The following is a 27,399-nucleotide window of genomic DNA, read 5'->3' on the forward strand; positions in this document are numbered from 1 at the left end:
ACCTGCCGTAGGAGGGAAGAAAACCCCAGTTTGACAGCAACTTCTGCAAATAGCAGAACCAAATATGAAATGTCTAATAAGCTAGGAACTTAAGCTAACTTCACCCCACTCTTGATTATGTACTTCCAGAAAGCTAGAGAATAACACCTATTTTCTCCCAGGGGTTCAAAGTGACAGTGTTCACAGCAACAGGCTGGTCTGCATACACAAACTTAAGGTGAGGTGAGGTCTATCCAGATTTGTCCTCTTTTTTTTGTCTTGTGCAACCTGTCAATACCCATCTGAGAGAACATGCATAATCCCACTTACACTTAAATTTATCAATGTTTGATCCCTCATTAAATCGATGCTCACTCAGGCCAGAAACATTAAGTTGATTTTATTACAGCAATATCAATAATATGGATTCAAGAGAATAGATGTACTTTATTGGAGCGAGACAGAGATCCCAGAGGGCCATGAGGGGTGAAGAAACACTGACTGTAACGACAGCAAAGAGACAAATCAGGTTAAATGTGGTCTTAAAAAAAGGCCAAGTTATTACAGTGGGCAGAAAAGCCTGCAAAGAGATTCCAGTAACATTGTCTACAAGCTCGGACTTCAACTGGAAGCTTAATTTAAAAAGACTAAGAGCCTGAAGCCATGCTAGCGGCTCTGTGAGGCTGAACTTGAGAGGGTTTTAATTAAATCTAAATGAAGCTAGCAACTTGTTACAAATGACAGTCCTGACAGGTTAATAAATATACTAACATTTACCTGATAGCACCTAACAAAAACACTGCTGATGAAACGGTTTTTAGATCTGCACATATTGGTTTGTCAAACTCATAGATTACAGAACCATGAACAGAACAACAGCTACTCTGAGTGAAGCAAAATTTTTAAAGCTCCCCCTGGTGACTGGCTGCAGTCAGGTCTGAAAGCCCTCCTCTACCATTATAACAGACTGAACATGGGTCAAAGTAGAACATTGAAATACACCTCAAATAAATCAAAATCAAAAACATAATTTCTGTTATGGCAGTTAGTTTTAGTCATTCTCATTGATGTCTGAGTGTTTATTTTTCAAAGAAATGTAGTTTTAATTAGTTGTTTGATGTTAAAAAGATGATTGATTGACAGCTCGGTGGACAACTTAAGGCTCCTGTAGCGTTCTTTCCCAGATTAGTGGAGGTGGAACGGAAGACTGAGGCCTGTCTACATTTTAAAAGCTAGTCACGATGGCCGGCTACTGGTTTGTTTATGTCTGCTTGGAACCGTAAAATTGAATTGTATGTTTAGAAGAAAACCTTGCTGTTCTTTATCATTATACCACTTCACTGTAGCTAATTTATTGTCTAGTCATCAGATGGTTGTCAAGGTATTTAACCCTGAGCCTTACTATTACGCTTGTAGAAAAGTCAGGACATTGCTAAAGTCTCTCTATAGGGACCATGAATGTCTGTAAAACATTTCTTGGCAACCAATTTCATAGCTAGAGATATTTCCATCTGGACTCCTGACATCAAACTTGCACAACTAAAAATATTGTAGATAAAACTTCTCCATCTGAAATGGACTGCACTTATATATACTGTTCTAGTCTTCTGATGACTCAAAGGGCCTTTATACCAGATGCCACATTCATCCTTTTAAACTCTGATTGCAGAGGCTATAACATAAAAGGCCCAACTCCCCATCAGTACTCCCACAGATGGTTATGCTTTCACCAGCATCTTGGGCTGCAGTGTCTTGCCCAAGGGTACTTTGACATGTAGACTTGAGGAGCTGAGGATTGAACCACCAACCTTTAAATTGAGAGCGCCAAATCTAACAGAGCCATGATCGCTCTATATAAAAACATATATGCAATATAAATACCTCCATCTCTTCTCTGTTGGACCACCTCATCCATCAGCTGGGCACCTTTGAGCCAAACAGACCCACTTTCCTCAGCACCTTGTTCACATTTGGGATCAGCTTCTTATTAAAGTCCCATAGTCTCATGTCCATGCTGATCAAACCAGGCGGCTGAACGTGAGGGGTGTCCAGAGGAAAGTGAATCACATGACACAGCTGTGGAGGGATCTTAAACTGCTCACCAACCTTCTTGAGCACAGAATGGACCGAAGTCTGTGCCACCATCCTGAAAGTATATTGACAATCAAAGACATTCAAACCCGATGGTGGAACCAAAAAAGGAAGATTGTAATCGGTAAAGAAAAAAGTCTGTCACCTTGGCTGAACTATCAGCTTGTATGGATGGAAATCTGCAGATCTGTCAGGCTCTGCTCTATACATGTTTGCCAGAATATTAAAGCCTGGCACACCCGGCCATTCAGGGAGGGGGGTGCGTTTCGCTTTCTCAAAGGGTTTCTTGGTGTAGACGTGGTTTTCAACGAGAAACACACCAACCTGCAGAGTGTGGATTCAAAACAGTACAAGTAAGATAAAAAGCAAACACCAAATATGATCATTAAGCATGGCATCTCTCTCAAACACAGTACCTACTTTAGGATGCTGCTTTTGGAGCATGTCCATCAGAGGTTTAAGACTGTTATGTTTGTAAGGCATCATAATCTCATTGATGTCATGCAACAGGGCATAGTGAGAGCGGTCCATGGATCTGTAAATGCACTCATTCAGAGTGGCCAGCTGGCCAAAGTAGTACACATCCCCTCCGTGCTTCGAGAAGAGCTGGCCCCGAGATGAATTTAGATGCTTGTTGATGGGCCAGGGCACCATCTCCACAAAGCCCTCGTCGCTGTAGCTCTTCAGCAGGCGGTTGAGGTCTTGGCCACAGCTGGTGTTGTAGATCACCACTCTGCCCACACCAAGCAGCCTGTAGCAAAGAGGCATGACACTGTTGAAGTTAACAACAAATATTTCATGTTGAGTCAAAGCAAATTTACTGCCACACCAGTAGGTCTGCAAGGTAGAGCAGAGCTTTTAGAATGGAAACAGCTCCAAGCTAAAATGCTAATTTGACAGCCATGTTTTGGTCTAGGGATTAGTCACAATGAAGTTGAAAGGTAACCAGATGGTACTCTGGGAAATTAAGCTGGGAACAAAGTAGAGCAGATCTTTATGCATTTTGCACAGATATGGCTTTGTGTAACTGGTGGGTTTCTGCTGTGTGTTGGATAGGAATGAATGATGCTTTGATGCAAGAATTCTCTCTTAACTGCAGACCACAGTTTAATCTGGCGGGGACACACTGGGACAGAACCTCCATGTAAATTACACAATCTGCACCAACTCCTACACGAATAGAATGAAAGTGAAGCATGCAAGTTCAGCTGAAACAAATGACACCCACCTCTCTCACAGGGGAGCGGTACCAGAGGGGAGAGGGGTGGGTGACAAAACAAATACATGGAAACAATGAAACAACCACAGAGAAAGAAAAACAGGCGAGAGGAGCGGTGAACCACAACACCAGCACATTACCAAGCTCCATGAAGTTCTCTCCAGGTAATTTTTCATTTGATAAGAACACAAAACTGAAAAATACAGCTGCATATTTGAAAGGATACTGTAAAGGCTGCTTTCTTCAGCAATTCACTTGCTCAAAGAATATTCAAAAGCATCATACATTGTCACAAAAATCTGACATACAATTGCTCAACTTAGCTGTTCTGCTTATTGTGCAGCATTAGTTTCTGCATGTATCATATTTAAAGTTTCCTAACAGTCCATATTAGGAAACTATATGCTGATACTACCTGTAACATTCAAATTCAAACAAATCTTACAGCCATAACATTGTGACTACTGATATGTGAAGTGAATATCATTGAGCACACCTTGTCCTTGAAGTTGATGTGTTTTTGAAACAGGAAAATTGGGCCAGTCTATGAATTTGAGCAGCTTTGAAAAGGGCCAAACTGTGATGGCTAGACACCTGAGTCAGAGCATCTCCAAAACTGCAGCCCATGTGGGGTGTTTCTATTCCGCAGTGGTTCGCAGTGGTCAGTACCCGCCAAAAGGGGTCCAAGGAAGGGAACTAGTGAACCAGCAGCAGGGTCATGAGCGGCCTAGTATCACTGATGTCTGGCGTTTGTGGTCCAACCAAGCAGCTGTGTAAAGTGCTGGACAACAAAGTCCAATCCATGTGGGCCCCACCTCACAACCGGCAGAACTTAAATGATCTGCTGCCAACATCTTGGTGGCAGACACCTCAGCACAGAGGTCTGGTGGAGTCCATGTCTCATCAGGTTTGAGCTGTTTTCACTCTGACATGATGAAGGGGGGTCTATGGGGTATTAGGCAGTGTTACAGCTGATTGATGTAAATGTCAGTGCAAGACTTAATTTCAATCCATCTAACAGTCAAAGACTTTTCAGTCATGACTAAAATACTGGATTTATGACCCTGATATCTCCATATCCTGCCATTTATTGGCATACACCATGGTAACACTACCCACCACACTCACCACCTTGTGTCGGCCATCTGTGAATTTGTCCTGTGCTTTTTAAAGCTGGGGTTTGTAGTCAGATTTAGATACACTTTTTGTTATACTGGTTAAAATGATCTTTATGTCCCGATGGCAATCAATATATAATGTGTTCTTAAAAAAAGAGCAAAGAAAAGCTGCTATCTTCAGCCGGAGTAAACCTGGGAAAACCCCCTACCAATCACCGTTTTTTGGGTGCCAAAATCTTAAACCAACTACCAAGACTACCAACCCTAGCTTTAACATACTGTTGCTTGCTTGTATTGTCTATGCGTTGCCTCATTTGAATTGCATGCAGCTAGTTTAATGATAGTCACTGCCAGATGCAAATATGTACAGCATTGTTAACTGTTGTCCTGTTGTGTTTTCATGTGTCTTCTATGGAAAGCCGTTTGAGCATTTATTCCATATCCTTGATATCAAGCCTCAGTTCCCTGCACTAGTGAGGTCTTTTACAGCACTAGTTAACTAGTTGAATGTTGAAACTCTTATTAGTTAACTAGTTGACAGCAAAAACTCCTACATGTTGACTAGTAAAGGCCAAAATCTTTACTAGTATTACTAGTTAGAGGGATTTTAACATTACTAGTTAACTAGTAAGCCCACAAAAAGTTTACTAGTTTACTAGTAACGACAAAAATGTCCACTAGTAACACTAGGTAAAGTATTTTTTGCAGTACTAGTTTACATGTAAGGCTCAAAATTGTACCTAGTAAACTAGTCAGCAAAAATGTGTCAACTAGTAACACTAGGGATGGAACAAGGAACCCTACTAGTTAATTTATGAGGTCTCAAATGTTCACTAGTCAACTAGCAAAAGCCAAAATATCCACTTGCTGCACTAGTGACGTTTTATAAATCTTGCTAGTGAACTTGTTGGCTTAAATGCATTCACTAGTAAAGCTATTGGGGAAAAAAGGCTCACTAGTCACACTAGTTGTACAAATTGGTAATGAAGAGGCGGGAAATATTTTTTCATTATGGCATTCTATTGGCTCTCATGTTCAAAATTCAAAAAGACATCAAATCAGGACTCAGGATTTTGATATTATCACCTCCCCTAATCAACATATTGCATACTAGTTAACATGTTAGCTTCAAAGGAATGCAGCTAGTGAACTAGTTAGAGTCTATTTTGTCCTTACTTGTTCACTAGTAAGGTAAAAATGCCCACTAGTTAACTAGTTAAGGCTAACAATTCAACTAGTTGCTCTTATGAAGACTTTTTAAAGCTAACTAGTTGCCTATTGAAATAATAAAATTGACATGTTATACTAGTTGGGGTATTTTTTGCTGCACTAGTTTCACAAGTGTGACTCAAAAGTGTGTACTAGTTCACTACGATGATCCAGATAATCACTAGTTGTTCTAGTGAGGCCATTTAAGACCTTACTAGTCAACTAGTAATGCTTTTAATTTTTAAAAAGTAAACATGTTAGAGTAAAAATGTCCACTAGTTACACTAGTACAAGACATATTGGCCTCACTAGTTGAATACTTGAAGACATTTTACCCTACTAGTGTACTAGGTAATGAAAAAGCGAAGCACTAGTTGACACTTGCATTTTACTAGTTAACTAGCAAAGGGCTGCAATTGTCATGCATTTTAACTAGTCATGTTTTATAGTGTAACTAGTTCAACTAGTTGCTCACAAATGACTACTAGTAAGCACTTATATTTGTAACTAGTGAACTAGTGTGAAAAATTGCCTCACACAAGTTAACTAGTAAGGCAAAAAAGACCCCAACTAGTACAACTAGTAGATATTTGTGCTCTTACTTGTTTACTAGACAACAGTTTTAAGACTCACTAGTGAACTAGTTACGTCATAAACAGTCTTACTAGCGTTCCTAGTGGACAATTTTGCTCCTACAAGTTCACTAGTAATTTTAAACATTGCTTTACTAGTATGAGTGTTTGAAACTTTGCCTTAACTAGTCAACTAGGAAGCATTGTGTGCCTCACTAGTTAACTAGTAAACCTTACAGATTCACTAATTTACTAGTGATGTCAATATACCATTCACTAGTAGTACTAGCAAACATTTTGCCATACTAGTGAGCTAGTGAATACATTTGAGCCCAACTAGTTAAATAGTAGTGTTCTAAAGACCTTAACTAGTATTCCTAGTGGACATTTGGTCCTTACTAGTTGACATGTTAAGTGTAACATGCTGGACTAGTGTCACTAGTGGATGGCATTCAAATGAAGCAGGCGGGACAATGATTGTGATTGGTCAATGTCTGCTCTGTGTTCTTAAAAGTCTTAAAGGGCCTGTTTAGAATTGTAACTTGAGTTAAGGCAGCAGTTTGAGGGGTTGCCTTTTTCTTTTTTGTACTATCATGAATTTGCAATTCACTGATTATGCTTTAACAGAATACATTTTTGACTCATGTACACATAAAAAACCATGAGACATTTAAAATTACATTTTCATGTGTGATGCACAGGAATGTGTGTTCACATTATGTAATTGATGTTGTGTTATTTTTGCTTATGTATAGAGTGGTAAGATGGTGAGATCCGGGGCTTGTAACGTGTGTAAAAACATTTGTATGAACACAAAAGTTTTCTTGTAAGTTTCTAAAAAATTTCCTTTTTGTTTAACTAATAGCACAGATAATCCTAGAGACAGGTTTTAAGGACAATAGTTGAATGCAGCTTTACATGGATTTAAAAAAAATAAGGTTTTGCATTTCCCTTTGTCTTTGTTGCCTCATTTTCTGTTCAGATGAGAATGCTTTTATTTTGAAAGCACACAGGAAACATCTGTGTTACTAGTACTACTAGTAGCATTTTTGCACTTTGATATCGTTGATATCAAAGATATCCCTGATATCAAGGATATCCCTGATATCAGTGATATCAATGTGAAAAAGTGTTACTAGTAGTACTAGTAGCTTTTTTGCACTTTGATATCAAGGATATCCTTGATATCAAGGTGAAAAAAGTGTTACTAGTAGTACTAGTAGAATTTTTGCACTTTGATATCCCTGATATCTGTGATATCAAAGTGCAAACATCTACTATTACTACTAGTAACACAGATGTTTCCTGTGTGCTTTCAAAATAAAAGCATTCTCATCTGAACAGAGAATGAGGCAACACAGACAAAGGGCAATGACAACCCTTTTGATTTTTTCATCTAATTCAAGGTTGCACTCAACTATTATTATTATTATTATTATTATTATTATTGTTATTAATAATAATATAATAATAAGAAGATACATATGATCTACATAGATTAATATATGGCTGTTCAAAAGCCAACGGAAAGAAATCAGAAATAAAGTACAGGCTTTTATATACTGAATAGAAAATCATGCCAAGGTGAAAAAGATTGTGTGATTATCATCAGGGAAATATCATCAGGCTTCAAGAGGTTAATTTTCTTATGGGTGTTATTCTCTCTGGAGAGCCAATGGAACGTTTCAGTTTATGAATCTCTCCGCCTACTCATTAGCATCCTCTGTAACTAGTATAAGTAGAGTGCAGTTTGATTTTAACTAGTAGTACTAGTCAATATTTTCAGCCCTACTAGTTAACTAGTCAGTTCCAAAAGACTCAAACTAGGATTTCTAGTGACATTTTTGCTCTAGCTAGTTAACTAGTGTCCCCTTTGGCACCTCACTAGTTTACAAGTAAGGTGTGAAAGAAACTCACTAGTCAATTGAGTATTCTATTTGTGGTTACTGGTTAACTAGTGAATCGTTTTGCCTTACTAGTTAGCTAGTAAAAGCCAAACTCAATCACTAGTGTTACTACTGGACTTTTGGCTGTCACTAGTTCACTAGTTACAATTTTGAACCTTACGTGTAAACTAGTCCTGCAGAAAATACTTTACCTAGTGTTACTAGTGGACATTTTTGTCATTACTAGTAAACTAGTAAACTTTTTATAGGCTTACTAGTTAACTAGTAATGTTAAAATCCCTCTGACTAGTAACACTAGTAAAGATTTTGGCCTTTACTAGTCGACATGTAGGAGTTTTTGCTGTCGACTAGTTAACTAGTAAGGGTTTCAACATTCAACTAGTTAACTAGTGCTGTAAAAGACCTCACTAGTGCAGGGAACTGAGGCTTGATATCAAGGATATGGAATAAATGCTCAAACGGCTTTCCATAGTCTTCTTTAACATTTCCTCATTGCTGCTTCCTGATTGTCTTACTCCATGTATTTTATGTCCATGGACACTTTCTCAAAGACTGTCATATCATGTCCTTATGTAGCTTTTAGTCATTTTTAATCGTATGGTGCTATTTGTACTTTTCTTTTCTTCTCTTTTTTGTTTGTTTGTTTGTTTGTGTTTTGGTTTCTCCTCTACCTTCTTATTTTGATTTTATTTTACTCTATTTTATCTTTGTTTAATCTTGATCTTTTTAGGGAGCCTTTTTAACATCTGGCAAGGAACTACGGATGTAAACTAGCATTTTTGCTAACTCTGGCATATTTACAGAAGTGTTAATTAATATGCATGGTCCTTTTAAATAATAAATAAATAAATCTTTATTTTTTAATGGGAAGCATTTTAGATGAAATTCATCTTTCTGACCATGTAATGCCAATTTGAAGCCATGCTTTGTAGTTTGTGGTATCATTGACATAACTATGTCTAACCCTGGTAAGAGGCAAGTATTGTAAAAGGTGTTGACCTGTACATCTCCAGAGTCTGTGCATACTGCAGTACGTTGTTGGATTCAAACAGGTTGGAGATGCAGACAGTAAAGTCAAACTGTATCTTCTTCTTTTCCTTCCCCGCAGTCTTCTGGTTTCTTATAGGAAGCCAAGTCGGCAAGGACAGCATCATGTCGCCAGATTTAATGATACTGACATGTGTAGCACTGCAGTTTTGTGGAATCTGACACAAGACATCTGTGGTGACAAAAGGAAAACCAAAGTTGTCTGAGTGTTCTATAATTTTTGCTTGAGTTGTTGTACTTGATAAAAGCCCTGTGCAGCACAAAAGACAGTCAAGGGGCTGGATGGAGTCTCTTCTGAATATGCTTATAATTCGTATATCAAAGCCTTTCACCCTGTGGTCCATGTATGCTGACACCAGCAAGTGCTTGGTATAGTTTAGAGGGGTGATGGTCTGGTCAGATATGACTATGGGGCATTTTTTTGCAACCTGACGCAGGTTTCTGATTGGGTCTGGAAAAGCCCTGTCTGGCCCAGAGAAGTTCAAAACCACGACCGTGAAGATGATGATGCCAATGGAGATGAAGAAAAACTTCCTTCTAGGTTTCTTCCACTTGTCCATTGGACCAAGGATTGAATAAACCTATGACAGAAATATAAAATACAGATATTAGATATTTAAGATAGAGAGCAATGCAGCTGAGAAATACAACTCTGACTTAAGCTTGGTTCTGCTATTACCGCTAAATCCTCAATAGATGAGGTTAGATAGTAAAACCAAGCAAAAAAACATTTTCAAATAGCCCTGAAATATGTCATGTGGTGCACTCAAAGCCTATTTTAGGATCATTGCTTTTTTCATTGTCCTTTGCAACACACAATGGAGTCACTGCAAATTTCCCTTTAATATACATAGGTAGGCATAACCTTTTGATGTTTGTTTTTTGCTTCAAGGCAATAGTTGTAAACATAAACATTGATTAAAACTGTCAAATTCAACAAAGAGCGCTTTAACTCAGCATATGGTTTAATAAAAAGGCTGGCAGCATCTTTATTAGGATTTGTTCAATTTCACTATTTGTTAGTTTAAAAAAAAGTTTGTAAATATAAGAACACATACCTGATAAGTTTCCTTTATGCATACTTTAGAGTTAGTAATTACTGCTATGCTATGAATACTATTAAGTCTTACATGGTATTGCAACATACACTTTAAAAAGGTGTAAAGTTCTCCCCTTTGATCAAAGAAAACAAAAAAACGTCATGGCTTTACTACTGATGTCACTAACTTGCTAAGAAAAAAAATGCACAAAATGTATCCATGTAAAGTATTCCTATCCACATTCTTATATGTTCATCAGAATTGTACTTTTTGTAATGATGACACAGAATCACAGCAGCACATGTGTTATAGTTCTACATATTCCACTACTTTCTGGATCCCAAATGATGGGATATCTGTTGAGCAAAACTACATATAATCTTACTATTGATGGCAAGACTGTCATAATGTATTTCAAACATGTTAAAAACAACATAGACTTAATTGTAAATGTATTGGTACTATATGGTGAATTCCATATTCACAAATGTTAAATGAAAAAGTGCACCCCCTACTTCCCTTGTATTTTTTTACAGGATCGAAAACTATACTTAAAAGCCCTTACATGGAGTGATAGCAAAAAAGTAATAAAACAGTAGACCTTTCTAATGAGTTTCTTGGAGAAGATTGACATATTAGCTTCTGAAGTGTTGCATATATTTGTTTATTTATATTTGGACAGGTCCCATTCATTTTTATTTAATTTATTTATTTTTCCTTCCTTTAATATGGTAAATGTAATAGTTTGAGCACATGTTTTCAGTGTTTGTAAGTTTAATTAAAAAAAACAAAAACGTAGCTAAGATAACTGGTGGAATAGAAAAGTGCAGCAAGATGGCTAATCTAAAAGGGAACAATGGGAAATTCAACCGCATACCGGTATGTTTGAGCCACAGTCAGACTGAAACCCACTTGAAACTGAGACGGGAACCCACACCGGCGACTGGCACACGGATTATAGTGAGGTAAGTTAGCCTGTAACCGGTTTAGCCAGGCTGCGTTTGTGGTTGTGAACACCCCCTCCCTTAAAAACAGGTGTGATATCAACGTGTTTTTTTGGTAGCCTTATATCTCCCCCTCCAATGGACAAATGTGCATTCACAGGTTGGTTTAGTTACTGTTAATCATTTTGGACTCTATTATGAAGTAGTTATAGGGTACAATATTCATTGTAGCTCATAATTTACCTGAATTAAGACGAGCTAGTTATAGCTTCCACGGGGGCCTGTGTGTCTCTTATTTTCTTCTTATCCACCACTTTCTTTTTTCACTGCCTCACCTGCTGGCTCTAAACTGACCCACATCAGGTCGTGAAATGTTTCTCAGGATAAATTTAATATGTGTCCAGGCACTAGTCTACTAGTGTGTAGGATTTTGAGATAGAGAAAGTTATTTTCATCATATGAGTCACTGTGTTTCAGCTGGTCTCTGCTGTCATTTTGCCAGTCTAAAGTTGAGTCTGTGTAAAGCGTTCAATGACTAACAGTGATGGTGCTGGTTATAGCTGTTAAGGAAAAGGCTTACCTCTTAGTGCAACCGTTGACAAACAAAAGACAGTAGGCACAGGTGTGTCTGTGATTTGCACAGGTGGGACAGGATTACAGAGGATTGACTCCAGGTGGTTCTGGGCCAATCAGAAAGAGCTTTTGCACCCAGTTTGACAGCATGCAGGTAAGACAGTTGTGGAAGAGTGTTCAGATCCAGCCTTTAAAGTATTTGTGCAACACTTAACTTACACAAACCTACAAGTTACAGTTCTGCATTCAAAAGTTCACTAGAATAAAATAAAGAGGCATTTTCAGATTATTAAACTGGAGGTATCCAAAGAAAAAGTACTACCTTTGTAGAAAAATACCCCCATGTGAATTATATCATTTCATATAAGCCCAGTATCAGATTGTTCTCACTGTTAACACTATATGAAGGTCTCAGGGTGAATCTGAGAGTGAATAATATGATAAATGAGAGACGGAAAAAGACCAAATCAAAGTTTTGCCACACATATCTGATTATAGTTCTAGAACTTTTTTAGTAGCATCTGCTTGAACGATAAAAGTTTTAAAAGTACTGGAACTGCTTAAAACTCAGACACCTAACGAATAACCAGAAGAAAAGGGAGTTAGTACTCTGTTCATTTTCACCCCTGATTATCATGAATAAATAAAAATATACATTTAAATGTTGTAAAATAAAAAGTTGGCCCATCAAAAAAACGAACAAACAACATAAAAACACAAGAAAACAATCAGTTTAGATATTATTAGATTATTTTTCATATCGTCGCAATTAAGAGAATACATTTCCTGTAGTTTTTAATCTGCTACTGACACAAAAAGGCTACATAAATGCAACATGAATGGCTATTATACCTAATAGAATTTGCTCATACTGTTTTTATGGAGCAGCATATTAATGGTATCTATCTTTTTATCACCCTTTTCTATGTGATCTTCTGTTCATCTCCAAATCTCAACATGTTGTGCCATAGCTAGTTTAGCTACTTGTGGTTGATTCAATAGTAGTTGAAGTCACTTTCTGATAGTTTTACAAGCTGCTGCAGCAGGAAACCTGAGAGTACATTCTGTTTTCCACCAGCAGATGTCACCGAAGAGCAACCATGAACAATGACTCTCTGTTACTGCGTCAGTCTGGCTCTAGCTGAGATGTATTTGTTGTGCTCTCATCATGACAGATGGCACTTAAAAACAGCCATCTTTGATATGAAAGATATAAATACACATCAACCCTTAAAGTCAAATCAGTTTGTAACGTATATCTATTTATATCCTGGCCTGCTACAGAGCATACTGTATACTGTAAAAGAGTTAGAAGAGCCTTCCCTTCATTATTTTATCATTTTAGGAGCAGTCCTACTGGGGGTATGAGGACACACCCAAGGATGGATTCATCTGTTAGGGAGCACCAGGGTAAAAATGTGCTGCTGTGACCCTTTTGAATATCTGCCCAGTCATGTCCCAATGTGGAACAGAAAACACAGCAGACTATAAATGGCAGCTTCATTATTTACTTCGCGACTAACCAGTGCTTCTATTCTGGAAAACAACCTGGCATCAGGATTCCTGTTTGTTAGATTATGATAATGTGATTAAACATCACTTTATTTATAAATGTGACAACTGTAAGAGCCATGTCAGTTAGAAATATTCAAGTCTAGAATTAGATTTTGACCCTGGTCCTCTCTACAAAACAGGATCATGTCATGATGTTAAAGCTAAATGCTAACAGGGCCAAAGTGCAAATGCTATCAAGCTGATGTATAGCAGATACAATGCTAAAAATTAGCATGCTAATACTGTCAATATTAGTGTTAAAACAAACTTGCTTACATAAGTGACAAAGTTGGGGACCTTATCTACTTATACTTTTAGATGAATCTTACTATTAGCATATGAATATCAATGCTAGTGCAAATGTTAGCAAACCTATTTTTAGCAAGCACAAAGTTCACTTTTTGACTACTTTGCAATTTAAGTTTTGGCTAAGTGCTAAAATAAGCTTGCTCACATTCTCGCTGTGACAAAGCTAGCAAGCTTTTTCTTTACGGGTATACAGTATACTATGTTCTGAACAAGAGTACTGCCAGGGATTTGGGATTGTTATTACAACCATTATTGTTGTCATACTTTTTAGGGCCATTAAATCTTTTCCAACTTTTCTCCCTCATATGGCGACTAGTTTCCCACACTTGTTTCTAATAGTTAGCATGCTAAGGTTTGCCGATTAGTTCTAAGCATCGTACAGCTCTCGTTGAGGAAAGTGTCATTTGTATAAGCAGGTATTGGACAGGAAGAAAGCAAAGAAAGGGCATCTTTTTCAGAGAAACTTGAGTACACCAGATTTGATGGTATTTCGGTTGTTGACATATTTTGGTCAAAGTTGGTGGATATCTGGCTTGAAACATCTGACACAAAGTGAATCTAAAACCATTTTGTGTCTTGAGACAATCTTGGCTACAATGGTATTGAAGCTGTCACTTTGTTTTACATTAGCAGCTAAAATAAGATACTACTTGCCTCCTGGCTTGGCACCATATTTAAAGACTTCCTGTTTGGAGTAGAGGAAAGTCTCAGCAGAGGGCGGATTTGACTTGGATTGTTACATGTTGAAATGACTCAGCACTTTGGCAATCACAAATCAAAAACAGCTCAAACACACATCCACCAAATCAGCCTCACACTGCAGATCTTTAAAGGCCTGGTCTGGCCCTCAGAGACCATAAAGTCTTGCATCCACCCAACTGTGGAAGCTCCTGACCCAAATATGTAAATTAGATAGAGCTGATTGATTTTTAAGCCTTGGGTTGAATCTAAATCGGAGATTTGAGCTCAAGTACCATTTGATTTTACAATGAGGAGTTTTTGGTTTAAATGTAAATCCAAACTGATGAAAAATGGGGTAAATAGATTTTTTTGTTGACAGTTTAAATGCTGTGAATCAAAAAGTGTATATTAAAGACCCAAAGCCATTGTCTGTCCTGTTTATCATTTTACTTGTAGCTTTTCATTCGTGGCTACGCATCCTAAACTGCATTCGATAAGGCTCTGTCTCAGTTATCTGCTTTTCTCACCTCATTGAACTTTTGTCTCTTCTCGCCATGATCCGTATGTATATAATTGACAAGAGCCCCAGAAATAATTCCAGTAACAAGTGGGTCATTAACATCTGACCGCAGGTGAAATAACAGTGAGGAGAAGAACCAGAGCTGGACAGAACCAGATTTTGATTCACTTCATTATCAGCAGACAGAAAGTCAAATGATCTCCAAGAACAGTGTGAGCCTTTCCAGGTCCTGTAGCATTCCCTCCTCTCCGAGTGTAATGAGGTGGAGACTGTCCCTGCTGTTTGGGGAGGTATTTATAGTTATTTATTTAAATGATATACGGTGGCAAATGTTCAGTGAGTACTGTAGTTTGTGTAAATAATGGGTCCCCACTTCTATCTGTGTGTAGTAGACTATCCTTTATGTGAAGGAGAGAGACTGAAAGATAGCTTTCTAGGATTTATACAGAATGGATATCTGAGATTTTATTTCCAATTTTCATTTTAAGCGGGGGAATTCATCCGTCTTTACAATGAGCCCTTAGAAAAAGGGAGAGAGGAGTGAAATGGGTAACCAATTTACAGAAATGCGCAGAGAAGCCTGTGCGCTTTATTTTGCATGACATGAATTTTAAATGTGTAATGGGGGATTTTATTGCCACTTGGGGGCAGCAGAGTAAAGCTGTGTCACGACACTGTCATATCATCTCTTATTATTGATGATATGTCTAACTTTTCCCTCAATAGTTAGCCTTTAAACCACTGCAGCAAAACAGTAGCATTCCCATTTAGTTCTTTTACGTAAGCAGTGTTTCCCAAACATAGACAATACCCGTTCGGGCCGCCCAAGTGTAATCACAGACCAGTTTTACATTGTTTCTTCATTGTTTATCTGTTAAAGATCACCACCAATGATCAATGATAACTTGTTGCTCTCTGCCCCTTGTGCCTTATCTTCTGCAGCACCTGATACATGCTCTGCAGGAGATCGTGATGAGAGGTCTGTCAGTACATCCCACCTGTTAACGCACCAATCGAGGAGCGATGTCTCATGTCAGGTATGAACCTTCTTCTAACGCTGTTTTAAAAGTTATGTGTCGCTGGTTGCTGCTAATGACATTCTGTTCTATCTTAGTTTTAGAACATTGCCTAGTGCTATGTCATTAACAAGCCTCCGTCACGTGCGGATCTCCTGTCGTGATAAGGGAATATCGAGTAACTGCTAGTTAGGCATCTTTATAAAACGTGCTGCTGATAAATATCGCTAAATGATCAAACAACAAAGAAAGGAAATCTTAAGTGGATAAGGTGTGACACGCTCCTGGGTGTACAACGAGAGGAGGAAGGAGAAAGCTGCAGTGAGAGAGTGCAGTGTGTTTGTGAGTGGGGGAAAGGGGGGGAGGGGGGTAACAGAATTAAAAGAAAAATGAGGTGAGCAAATTGCAGTCGTTTGTGAACACTGCCACAGGCACAACTTCATTCTGTGGGAAACAATAGTAAGTGCTCTATTTAATCTCCTTGTGGCTCAGTTTTGGTCTCCATCAACTCCTTTGGGAAATAATGAGCCCTTGAGCTGCTGAATCTTTCCACTACTTTGACCTCTTTGTTGCTGCTTGGTAGATCATTTGCAGAATGTTTGAGTAGTAATATTAAAACATATATATGTGTATATATATATATATATACAGTGGGGCAAAAAAGTATTTAGTCAGCCACTGATTTTGCAAGTTCTCCCACTTAGGTCTGTAATTTTCATCAGATGTACACTTCAACTATGAGAGACAAAATGAGAAAAAAATCCAGGAAATCACATTGTAGGATTTTTAAAGAATTTATTTGTAAATTATGGTGGAAAATAAGAATTTGGTCAATAACAAAAGTTCAACACAATACTTTGTAACAGAACCTTTGTTTGCAATGTCAGAGGTCGAACGTTTCCTGTAAGTCTTCACCAGGTTTGCACACTGTAGCTGGTATTTTGGCCCATTCCTCCATGCAGATCTCCTCTAGAGCAGTGATATTTTGGGGTTGTCGCTGGGCAACACAGACTTTCAACTCCCTCCACAAATTTTCTATGGGGTTGAGGTCTGGAGACTGGCTAGGCCACTCCAGGACCTTGAAATTCTTTTTACGGAGCCACTCCTTCGTTGCCCAAGCGGTGTGTTTGGGATCATTGTCATGCCGGAAGAACCAGCAACGTTCCATCTTCAATGCTCTCACTGATGGAAGGAGGTTTTTGCTTAAACTCTCACGATACATGGCCCCGTTCATTCTTCCCTTAACACGGATCAGTCGTCCTGTCCCCTTTGCAGAAAAACAGCCCCAAAGCATGAGGTTTCCACCCCCATGCTTCACAGTAGGTATGGTGTTCTTGGGATGCAACTCAGCATTCTTCTTCCTCCAAACACGACGAGTTGAGTTTTTACCAAAAAGTTCTATTTTGGTTTCATCTGACCACATGATATTCTCCCAATCCTCTTCTGGATCATCCATATGCTTTCTGGCAAACTTCAGACGGGCCTGGACTTGTACTGGCTTAAGCAGGGGGACACGCCTGGCGCTGCAGGATTTGAGTCCCTCTCGGCGTAGTGTGTTACTGATGGTAGCCTTTGTTACTTTGGTCCCAGCTCTCTGCAGGTCATTCATCAGGTCCCTCCGTGTAGTTCTGGGATTTTTGCTCACCGTTCTCATGATCATTTTGACCCCACGGGATGAGATCTTGCGTGGGGCCTCAGATTGAGGGAGATTATCAATGGTCTTGTATGTCTTCCATTTTCTTACAATTGCTCCCACAGTTGATTTATTCACACCAATCTGCTTGCCTATTGTAGATTCACTCTTCCCAGCCTGGTGCAGGTCCACAATTTTCTTCCTGGTGTCCTTCGACAGCTCTTTGGTCTTGGCCATGGTTGAGTTTGGAGTCTGACTGTTTGAGGCTGTGGACAGGTGTCTTTTATACAGATAACGAGTTCAAACAGGAGCCATTAATACAGGTAACCAGTGGAGGACAGAAGAGCTTCTTAAAGAAGAAGTTACAGGTCTGTGAGAGACAGAAATCTTGATTGTTTGTGGGTGACCAAATACTTATTTTCCACCATAATTTACAAATAAATTCTTTAAAAATCCTACAATGTGATTTCCTGGACTTTTTTTCTCATGTTGTCTCTCATAGTTGAAGTGTACCTCTGATGAAAATTACAGACCTCTCTCATCTTTTTAAGTGGGAGAACTTGCAAAATCAGTGGCTGACTAAATACTATTTTGCCCCACTGTGTGTACGTTGGTAAACCAAAATAGTACACAAAAGTTCCAGTATCAAGCTTTTGCGAGTTCAACACCATGTGTAACTACTTCCATGCTACATGTTTCTTTTGATCCATTGTTATTATGAACTGTTGATTCTGAAGTTGCTTTAAGCACCAGAGTAAAGCCCATCCTAACATAGAAAAAATGAGGCAACAGAGTGCAATCTTTTGTCAGTTTAAATTGAGGTATATGAAATGTAAGTCCTTGCAGACTTGAAATGAAGATAGTTGTCTTTTGGTTGACATGTTCGTTTTACTGCCAAAATCAAGTCAATCTAAACTGACTTCAAACATTTGAGTTCACAGCGTTTCAAACATGCAGACGTTAAGCATCATGTTTTTAAAGCAAAGTCTTGAAATGTCTTGTTTATGCCTCTTTACATTGTTGAAGGTGTTTTAGTGTTAAAGCAGCTGAAAAACAGCTTGAACACTAATTTAAACTTTTTACAAACAGTTGACCTATGTATGTCATGCTTTAACAAATCGGTTCAGACTGCACCATTAGCACATATGGGATGATTAATGACCTAAAAAATCTTTATAAGCTTCGGCTGAACTTTTATCTGTCATTTTATTATGTTCGAGTTTCATTCCTGGAAAGCTCATTAATCTGCATTTATACCTTCCATGTTTGTTTTAAAACAGTGGCTGGCAAACAAGACTCACTGGCGGTACACACTTGACTGTACCTCACAACAGAAGAAACACCATTCAAGGCTTCATATTTAGCTGGAAACAACATCAAAACAAAATCCCCGTCACAGTCCTGCTCGGTACACAGTGTATCATGAGTTTAATCAAGGGAGATGCCACAAGTGATTAAAGACGGTTGCGTTGACCTTGTCAATTATTTCAGTTTACGTGGATCGAGACCTATAAATAGCAACCAGCCAGAAAAGAACCCCCAAGGGAGCCATAGATGAGACCTGGTCACATGTGGCTGTGTGCTGGAAGGATGAAGCATAGCAGAGTGCACTGAGTGCAGAGACATGAAACCATCTTTTTCTATAGCTCGTATATACAGTTTGAATTTTGAGTGTGAATGACGTTTCCGTTAAAGTCACAATAGTGTCACCTTTCTATTTGATAATACTGCTATTTTCAGACACACTTAAACACACTCATAGTCTTTTAATAATTGCATGCTTTTTCTCTCTTCCAGAGTCTGTGATTACAGCAACTTCTGCAGCAATGGTGTATTCTTTATAAAACATTCTGGTATCAAGAAAGAGTAAACTGTTGCTACAAACGATTGCATGAAGTAACCAATTGAATCAAAGTCTTAACACAGGTGTTACACGAAAATACATAATAGTACATCCCAAAACCTGGGAACAGACCCAGATATTAAAAAAACGGAGACGTCTTTTAAAAACCACAAACAGCATGATGCTATACTACAGCTGTGTACAGCACAGCTTCTGTCTCCCTCAACCATAACCAACTTAATTAATGCTGCACTAATCGCCCATCATATAGCACACAAAGCTATATTAATCACATACCGTCCGAGAGCTCCCTTTAGTAGCCCATCTCACAAGGTTACCAACCATTAAGGTAATTATAAGCTCATTTAACTAAGTCATAGTTCTTGTATGAATATTATAGGTTAGACTGAAGTTATGGTTTTAATTTCCTTCTTTCCTGCAACTTTCTCTCAAGGTCCAAACAAAACGTAAACACACTTAAATCCAGTGTCTCCAGGGTACACTCCGAATGATAATGCTTAAGTTAGCATCATCCCAACACTATTACATTACTGTCACCAAAACCATCTTACAGCTCACCCAATCTTTACCATCATCGTCGATACAGCCATTATCTACTCTACTCTCCGGATTTTCACTGCGTTAAGCATCCTTATTGCTTCTTGAGGCAAGGGTTGTACTGTAAATGATGGGGACAGTTTCTCTTGTTAATGGTGGTAGTAGTAGATGAAAGTAGGAACTTGAGAGCACTTAGAAAACACAACAAAGAATGTGTTCATAAAGAGCTGGCTGTCCCTGTTTTATTTCATTTATTTCTGAAGTCAACTCCTTTCATAATGTAGATATAGTTTTTTTCTCTAGGGTTATTAAATGTATGGTTGTTATAAGTACAACATGTTGTTGTTGTTTAAAGGGTTTGATACCTATTGCTGCACAAGCCAGTTCAGCAAACTGAGAAAACCACATGAAATAGTGACTGACTTGTTATTTTTCATTGACATAAAAAAAGGAGAATATTGAGCTAAAATTGATCTTAGGTTGTGGTCAAAGTAAGACAAAATGCTGATGTTATTTTAAGGCTACCTGGAGGTGGTTTTCCCTGAAACACAAGCAGTTAGTTGCGTTGCCAGAACAAAAAGCTAAAAGATGCTTAAAGGCTCCTTTGGTCATGTGCTATAAAAAAAAAATCTGTCCTTTTTTAGTAATTGTTATTATTAAAATAGTCTAGCTTTGATTAAAACATTTTTTTTTACTGTCTGTCTGACTTTGTGTCACTGAAGCCTTTGCAATAATGTGATGAAATTCAAACCGAAGTATGCTTTGTTGGAAAACTTCCAAGGTTTGACCTGCATGACCTAAGGGCCTGTTCAGTCTTGTGCCAAACATGTGACACTGCCGCCACATATGCATTAAGAGTTCCATGTCTGAAAGGGAAAATAAGCAATCTGGCTGCTTCTCATTTTTTATATTCCCAGCAGACACACTGGGTGGCAACAGATGGGACTTTTCTCCATGGTTGAAAAAATTAAAAGTACCCTGTGGAGTTTTCTTGTAAACAAACCAAAAGTATGTTTTCGTTAGAATGCTTGTTTATCCTTTAGATCCATCAAAATATGTTGCATGAAAGCCGCCTTTTGAAAGACAATGAAGCCCGTTTTATACATGCACTACACTCCTGAAAATTTCCAGATGTGAAGAGTTGAATTGCAGATGATGCAGACTTTTCCTGTCAGGTCCCAGTGAAATGTCAGCAAGTAGTTTGAGTGAGCCGATCTGTGAATGCAGGAGGTAATGGCCTGAAACATTTACCAAGAGTGAGTGGGTTGGGTGATGACAACGTTCACACTGAGTGGATTTCTACCCCTGAAGGGCCTGTCTCTACTGATGGCATTTTTTGTGTTGGCACCACCCGCGACCTCAATGCCAGAGCATTTCTCACTGGTGCTGTTTGCTTCTTATTTGTCCTTAACCAAAGATCTACAAAGAAAATATAAAAACAGGGGTTAAGAGCCGTGTCCTTTCATCAGCAGCAGCTCAGACCTGAAAATTGTACCCTTTAAAATACGAGTCAGATTAGTTTTTCCCCCTCCATTGTTGTTTACAAATCTGAAATTGAAACCCCCACCCTTTCTTGATTATAATTTTTGCGGTGAGGGAACTGAGTAGTGAAAATACTGAATTGCATTGGTTTAAGCGCAGTAAGTGGACACAGGCCCTTATACTGCAGTCTGCTGACTTCAGTTGTTTTCCACTGTTGTGTTTTGTCTCGCAGAAATGTCCTTTCACACATTGCAGTGACCATTTTGATTTAATACTGAAGACTCTTTTTCGTTCTGTGCATTTTACCCAGGAAAATATGAGGATCCGAATATCCTGGAATTGTCTAGAAAGTGTTAAGAGTCCTTGTGTGAAAGAGGCTACATTTAAATTTCTTAACAGTGCAGTTTTAACATCTGTGTTTGCTAGATTGCAGCTTCTCCTCTGCCTTTTGTTGGTGCATTGCAACACTTACCTTGGGCAGTGTTGCCAGTGTACGTCAATCAAAAGAACAAGCAATACATCAGAGCTGGAACTGTTAATGCTCACATCACAAGTACACCATTCAAACTAAACAGGTGCCAATGAATAAAAACAACAAAGCCATAAAGGGTACCCTTGAAATAAAGAATATATGTGACTCTAGCAGGATTTCTATTAGCCTGCTGAACATTGTGCTTAACAGCTGATCTAAACCTGTACTTTTGGTGCTTCAGTGCTATTTGTCCTATTATTGTCCCAAAAGGTGCTGCTGCCCTCCAATCTCTTTCTCCACTTGTGACTCACAGCGTCGTGTTTGTATTGTACTGCAGTGTAATTCGAACTTGACATTGATTTATGCTGACAAGCATATTTTACACCACATCTTTAGTGTATCTGGGTTGTTAAAGGACAAACGTCTCTCTCTTTAGTCCATCATGTAGATACCATCCGCTAAAATTGTTTTCCCTCACATCCCATTATTCCAAACACAGACACAAACTCACAGATTTGTCCTGCTGTCTTTATTACACTAGAATACAAACACTCATTCAAGCTAATCTTCTCTGTATTCTCTGAAATGTTCTCACTGTTACTTTAGAGAGCAACACTTAAGGAATACCAAAGTCTTTCTTTGCCTTCAGAACGTCCTGCTGCTGTTTTTAGGCCTGAAGACGGAGCGACGTGATGCAAAGCAGGCTTTAGATAGCCTGCTTTGCATTTGATCGACCTCTCACTCTTTCATCAGCAGCTATGAGAACTTCTCCTCAGCCACGATTAGAGGGGCATGTTGAGAGATGTAAATTTAGACAAGATCATAGAAAAAGCTGCAAAGCTTAGCTAGTCAGAAGTTAGACGGATGAATCAGGTCAAACAGAACAGGGGACATAAGCCGCAGGACACATAACTTCAAAATAAAAGATTCATCCTCTTGAAACACAACACTGACCAGATGATGAAGATCCATCAACAATGATATTCTGCAGAATCTTCAGGTGAGGTAGTGAGTTTTGGGCATTTGAGCTGTTATATTAAGGCTAAAAGTTATTCTTTAATTTGCATAATTAGGTGCATGACTGATCTGACAGAAAGGTTGTTGTAGCTGTAGCTGACGTTGCTGTGTGCCAGCAGCCCAAAAGCCCATCTCATCTCCACCTCTTTGTCTCTGTCTGGCTTGACCAAAAGAAAGGATGAGTCAGCATTTTCAACATGGTGACCTTCATTGTTGGGCTTCAAAAAGCCTCTTTAGAAACCAACGTCACTGAGACTCCAACCATGTTTTTTACAGTCTATGAGAGAAACCACCAATCCGTTCATCAGGGACTTCTCCTAAGTCCAACTCCATTCTTGTATGGCAGGGAAAAAGAAGCTTTATGCAAGATATTTAAGACTGCTTTGATGACCGGGTGCAAGTTCTCTACCTTTGTTCTGACTTAAGTTGCAGAATTATTCCTTTTTGTAAGTGTGGCAATAGCTGCTGTTGTCGCAGATTCGAGAACAAAAAGGACAGTGTCTGGCTTGATGGTCAAAGTTCTGGATTACTTGATACAATAGACAGCTTTTAAACATTTCACAATGTACGTCATGCAATCTCGGCTACATGATGGTCTCCATGAACACCAAGTCAATATTTGGCGCATCCTCATCCACAGCATCGTCCATTTTAGGCAATGTCCTGGTCCACTGACAACATTGATTAATATTTCTTGAGAGCCACATCCTGTGGCTCCCATCCCAGCTCCACACACACACACACACACACACACACACACACACACACACACACACACACACACACACACACACACACACACACACACACACACACACACACACACACTCCGCACACTTGGGTTTCCCGTAATTGCCAACAAGATATTTATTGTTTTGCAATACATGTTATGTTTCATTTCGGCGTGTCCCAGCACTGCTTAAGACTTCTGGGAAGTTCTAACATTTCTAACTCTCATAACCTTACACAATGACCCCAGCTGCATAATGTCTGAACGTCCCAGTTTGTGGCCTTCTACGGATCTGATCCCCACAACATATTAAATCCAACAATATATTGAATGTCCCAATATTGCAACCAAACCAATACGGTAATTTGACTGACATATCGGTATCACTGAATCAATATCACCTCTCTGCAAACTGTTCATTTAGTAGTTAATAGCTATGTTTACACAGATCACTAATAACTGTGATAATAGCCTGATCAAAATAACATACTTTATTTAAAATTATCTCAATCTGAATAGATTGGTCGGAGCAGCCCATTCAGTAAAAAATAATTCTTATCTAGAGCAGGGGTTCCCAAAGTGGGGGTCGTGAGAAGTCTTCCAGATTTATTCAATTTTTAAAACATTTAAAGTAATCTAAAATTGCATATTTTACCCATTGTTGTAAATATAACGACACAAGCATCGGTAGCAGCAGGTTCATTCATAACAGCACAGGAAGCAGAGCCACATGAGCATGAGGCCAATTTTCTGCAGACCAGCTAAATGAAGTATGAAGCAACATTTTAATTACATCCAGGCACAGTTGGGGTCATGAGTCTTTGGCACCTGTATTTTGGGGGTCGCAGCCTGAAAAGTTTGGGAACCCATGATCTAGAGGGTTAGTTTATGCTTTTTGTTGTCTGGATCAAGCACTTGATCTGGTCGCAGTTGTACAATATATCTCTGTACTGCAGACGAGCCCGGTTTGGCAGGAGCTTTGTCCCGTCTGCCATGGCACTCCTAAACAAAATGCCCCAGTAATGTGTCCTGTGTGTATATATGTTGGATGATTGGCACCTTTGTTGTGAGGCTGGGTGGGTGTTTATTGTTTATTATGTATGTATTCTTGTACAGACCGTGACAACACATTTTATTATTAATTACAAATAAAGATCTATCTATCTGATCTGATTGTTTCTTCCCGGTTGGGGCAAAGTTACTCTTACTGCCCCATGTGACCGAAAGAGATTTCCCTTCTGTCATAGCCAGAGTGGATCGAAACATTGCTGTAGCTAGCAAAACTAGTCTGAAGCAGACTTAACTTTTTGCTGGAGACTTTAATACAACTCAAGATTGTTTAATGTCTTGCCGGTCGAAATAAGAAAAAAAAAGTGCAGACATCAAAAGTCACAGATGCAAGAGAGGAGGAGAATGAATTCTCCAGCGCACAGAGAGGAGGCGAGTAGAGGAGCACTATGTGGAGGTGTGAAGCAACAGTGATGTTTTTTTTACTTTATTTGTGACACATTATGTACAATATGCAGGGACAGCAGTGTATGTTAACAACAGGAACAGGCAGAAGGATCTGTTTATTTTTCTGCACATTAGACTGGTGGAAGAACTCAGATTGATGGTTAATGCATGTTGTGGAATCTCGCTTTATTTCCTTATTATGCACATATATTTTTCTTGTTATGTTCATGTATTCTCTCTTAATAGTTGCTATATTCATGTATTCTCTCTTTATAGTTATATTCATATGTTTTCTTTTTTGTGTGACTTATCAATTAACAAGCTAATAGTAGGATATAAGACCAGCTGTCTGTGCAGTTCCTAGAAAATAGATTTGACCAATGTCAGATCTATCCGCCTCTGTATCACAAGGTCAGTCAGCCGGGATGTGGTAGTTCATCTTTGCTGAGTTGCTTTGTAAACACAGGAAATGTCAGCTCATGCTTTTAACTGTGGTTGTACGTAAGCGTAGGGGATTTCTGGCTGCTAATACTGAGCGCTTTGTGCTAAATGAATAATCACATGTGCTGACGTGTGTGCTTTTTGATAACCACATGTCTTCTTCGACGAATAGAAGACGTGCGGTGCGGCTTATTGGTTATGAGGCTGATGTATGTCTCTGTTTTTTCCGTGTGCTATTGTCTTAACGGACCCTTTTTACCCTTGATTGCAAACCACACACCTCCCTCCTCCCCAATGTACGAAGAGATGTATAAAATACTGAATGTTCCTGTGATCAGGCAGAGAACTTCGGATGCTCCTTGAGTACGCTGTAACTTTTCTCTCACGCTGCGTGAATAAACTTTATGTGTAAACTTTGATACTGAGTTCGAAGCCTCATTTCTGGTCACTGCTCCGCTAGATGATCGCCTCACGCCGGGCCACGCCACCACAATGTGCACGCACATTCTAATTGAATCACATTATTTAGCGACCATGTAGTCAGGGAAGTTTGAATCTCTTATCCGAATGGTTTTAATAGGATTGAAGAAAAGACTCATCCTAATATCTACTGTTTACAGCAATATACAATTACAACTTGCTATTCTGTTCTGTGTATTTGAGATAGTTAAAAATCATACATTTCTGACTGTTATCTGAAAAAAAAAATCTTTAGGAGGATGTCATGCAATTTGGCACTAAATGTATGCAGATAAGAGACGGAGCTCATTTGGATCATGGTCAAGTGTTCATGCAAAATAGTAAATTTGTCTACAGGCAAGCTAACAAAAAGCTACTTAATAATTAATAAATATTTACTTGGGTTTAAATGGAGCACTTGTTCCAAGGAAATTCCGCTGGAAATGAACAACTGCTTACCCAACAGAAATCAGCTCAAATATTGTCTCAGGCCTGCCTTTATTCTGCTCATAATTAGCACCAATTTGCATAGTCCTTTACAGAAAACTTTGAGGAAATCACAAAGAAAATATTGAGAAATGTAAAATGGGGAACTGCATTTTATATTGCTTTTTCTCATATGACTCAGTTCTATCTGATTGGAAGCACTTGATGTGGAAGTAGATGTAAAACTTAAACTCACTACATGGTTTGATACTACAACTGCTGCGGGGAAACATGTATTTTGTGATTGTGGTTAACTGACCCTATAGTGTACAATTTGCCAGCACACCCACCTGGAGTGTTTGAACAAACAGATCACAGCAGGCGTTGCTTGCAGAGTGGTGATGGACAGCACTAAAATTTGCACAGGTTTAGTTTTGTTTCTGGTAAATTGCTGCTTTTACAAACATTCACACCTGGGAGAAGAACCGCTGTCTGCTACTGTCAGCTGCTGAGCGGCTCCACTGGAGCATGTGAGTGCTAACTGTCTCCCTCATTCATTTTTCCAGAGCACACTTTCCATGAGCTGACCTGGGGCACTGAACCAGGAGATTTGGAGTCAAGCTTTTCACAGCAGGGAAAAAAATCCTGAAAATTGTGACATCCTGAGTCAAATTATGTTGGATTACAGATTAACTTGTAGGTGCATATAGATAAAAAATAAAGACACTAATGCTATTCCTCTATAGATTCTGTACGTGCGCATGTGTGTGAGGTACAGTTGTGTAAACTGGTCGCCCACTTTCAGCAACAAAACAGTGAAATGACAGATTTAGGTTTCAACTCTGGAGCTTGAATGAACTGAATGCAGTGCAGAAAAATCCGACTTAAAAAAAACAACAACCAAACAAACAGGATTAGCAGCAGCCAGAGTTAATCCCATTTTATTGCAGATACCTCTGTGTGTGTGATCCCTGTGTGTGAATATGTGAGTTCTTGCAGAGAGGCATGTGTGTTTTCGTGCGGTTTCATGTGTGTTTTTGCACATGTGATTGTCAATGCTGCATCTATGATGCATGGAGCTATGGTTTGTAGGTGTTGTGTTGA

At 38.8% G+C, this 27,399-nt stretch overlaps 1 protein-coding gene and 1 long non-coding RNA gene across 7 annotated transcripts; one reads left to right on the forward strand and one right to left on the reverse strand.

Annotated features, from left to right (window-relative positions):
* Positions 1 to 362: 362 nt before the first annotated feature.
* On the reverse strand, positions 363 to 11,833 carry LOC117806116. Of its 4 annotated transcripts, XM_034674820.1 has the most exons (7): positions 11,707 to 11,723; positions 9,637 to 9,723; positions 9,095 to 9,314; positions 2,491 to 2,821; positions 2,216 to 2,394; positions 1,861 to 2,125; positions 363 to 480 (listed from the first exon to the last, which is right to left on the reverse strand). In XM_034674820.1, exons 3-6 carry the CDS (start codon positions 9,247 to 9,249, stop codon positions 1,894 to 1,896), a joined length of 897 nt encoding a protein of 298 aa, XP_034530711.1. In that variant the 5' UTR covers positions 9,250 to 9,314; positions 9,637 to 9,723; positions 11,707 to 11,723; the 3' UTR covers positions 363 to 480; positions 1,861 to 1,893. The 4 variants fall into 4 exon arrangements, with proteins under 4 accessions (XP_034530711.1, XP_034530708.1, XP_034530710.1 ...); XM_034674817.1 differs by having other exon boundaries at positions 9,095 to 9,723; positions 11,707 to 11,833; XM_034674819.1 differs by lacking the exon at positions 11,707 to 11,723 and adding an exon at positions 11,370 to 11,644 and having other exon boundaries at positions 9,095 to 9,723.
* On the forward strand, positions 11,005 to 27,399 carry LOC117806117. Of its 3 annotated transcripts, none has more exons than XR_004629604.1 (4): positions 11,005 to 11,286; positions 11,770 to 11,853; positions 15,706 to 15,800; positions 26,862 to 27,399. It is a non-coding gene; the product is annotated as an uncharacterized LOC117806117 (long non-coding RNA). The 3 variants fall into 3 exon arrangements; XR_004629606.1 differs by having other exon boundaries at positions 11,005 to 11,147; XR_004629605.1 differs by lacking the exon at positions 26,862 to 27,399 and adding an exon at positions 18,693 to 18,885.

Source organism: Notolabrus celidotus, chromosome 22 (assembly GCF_009762535.1).
Source record: "Notolabrus celidotus isolate fNotCel1 chromosome 22, fNotCel1.pri, whole genome shotgun sequence".
In the NCBI taxonomy this organism is placed as follows: domain Eukaryota; kingdom Metazoa; phylum Chordata; class Actinopteri; order Labriformes; family Labridae; genus Notolabrus; species Notolabrus celidotus.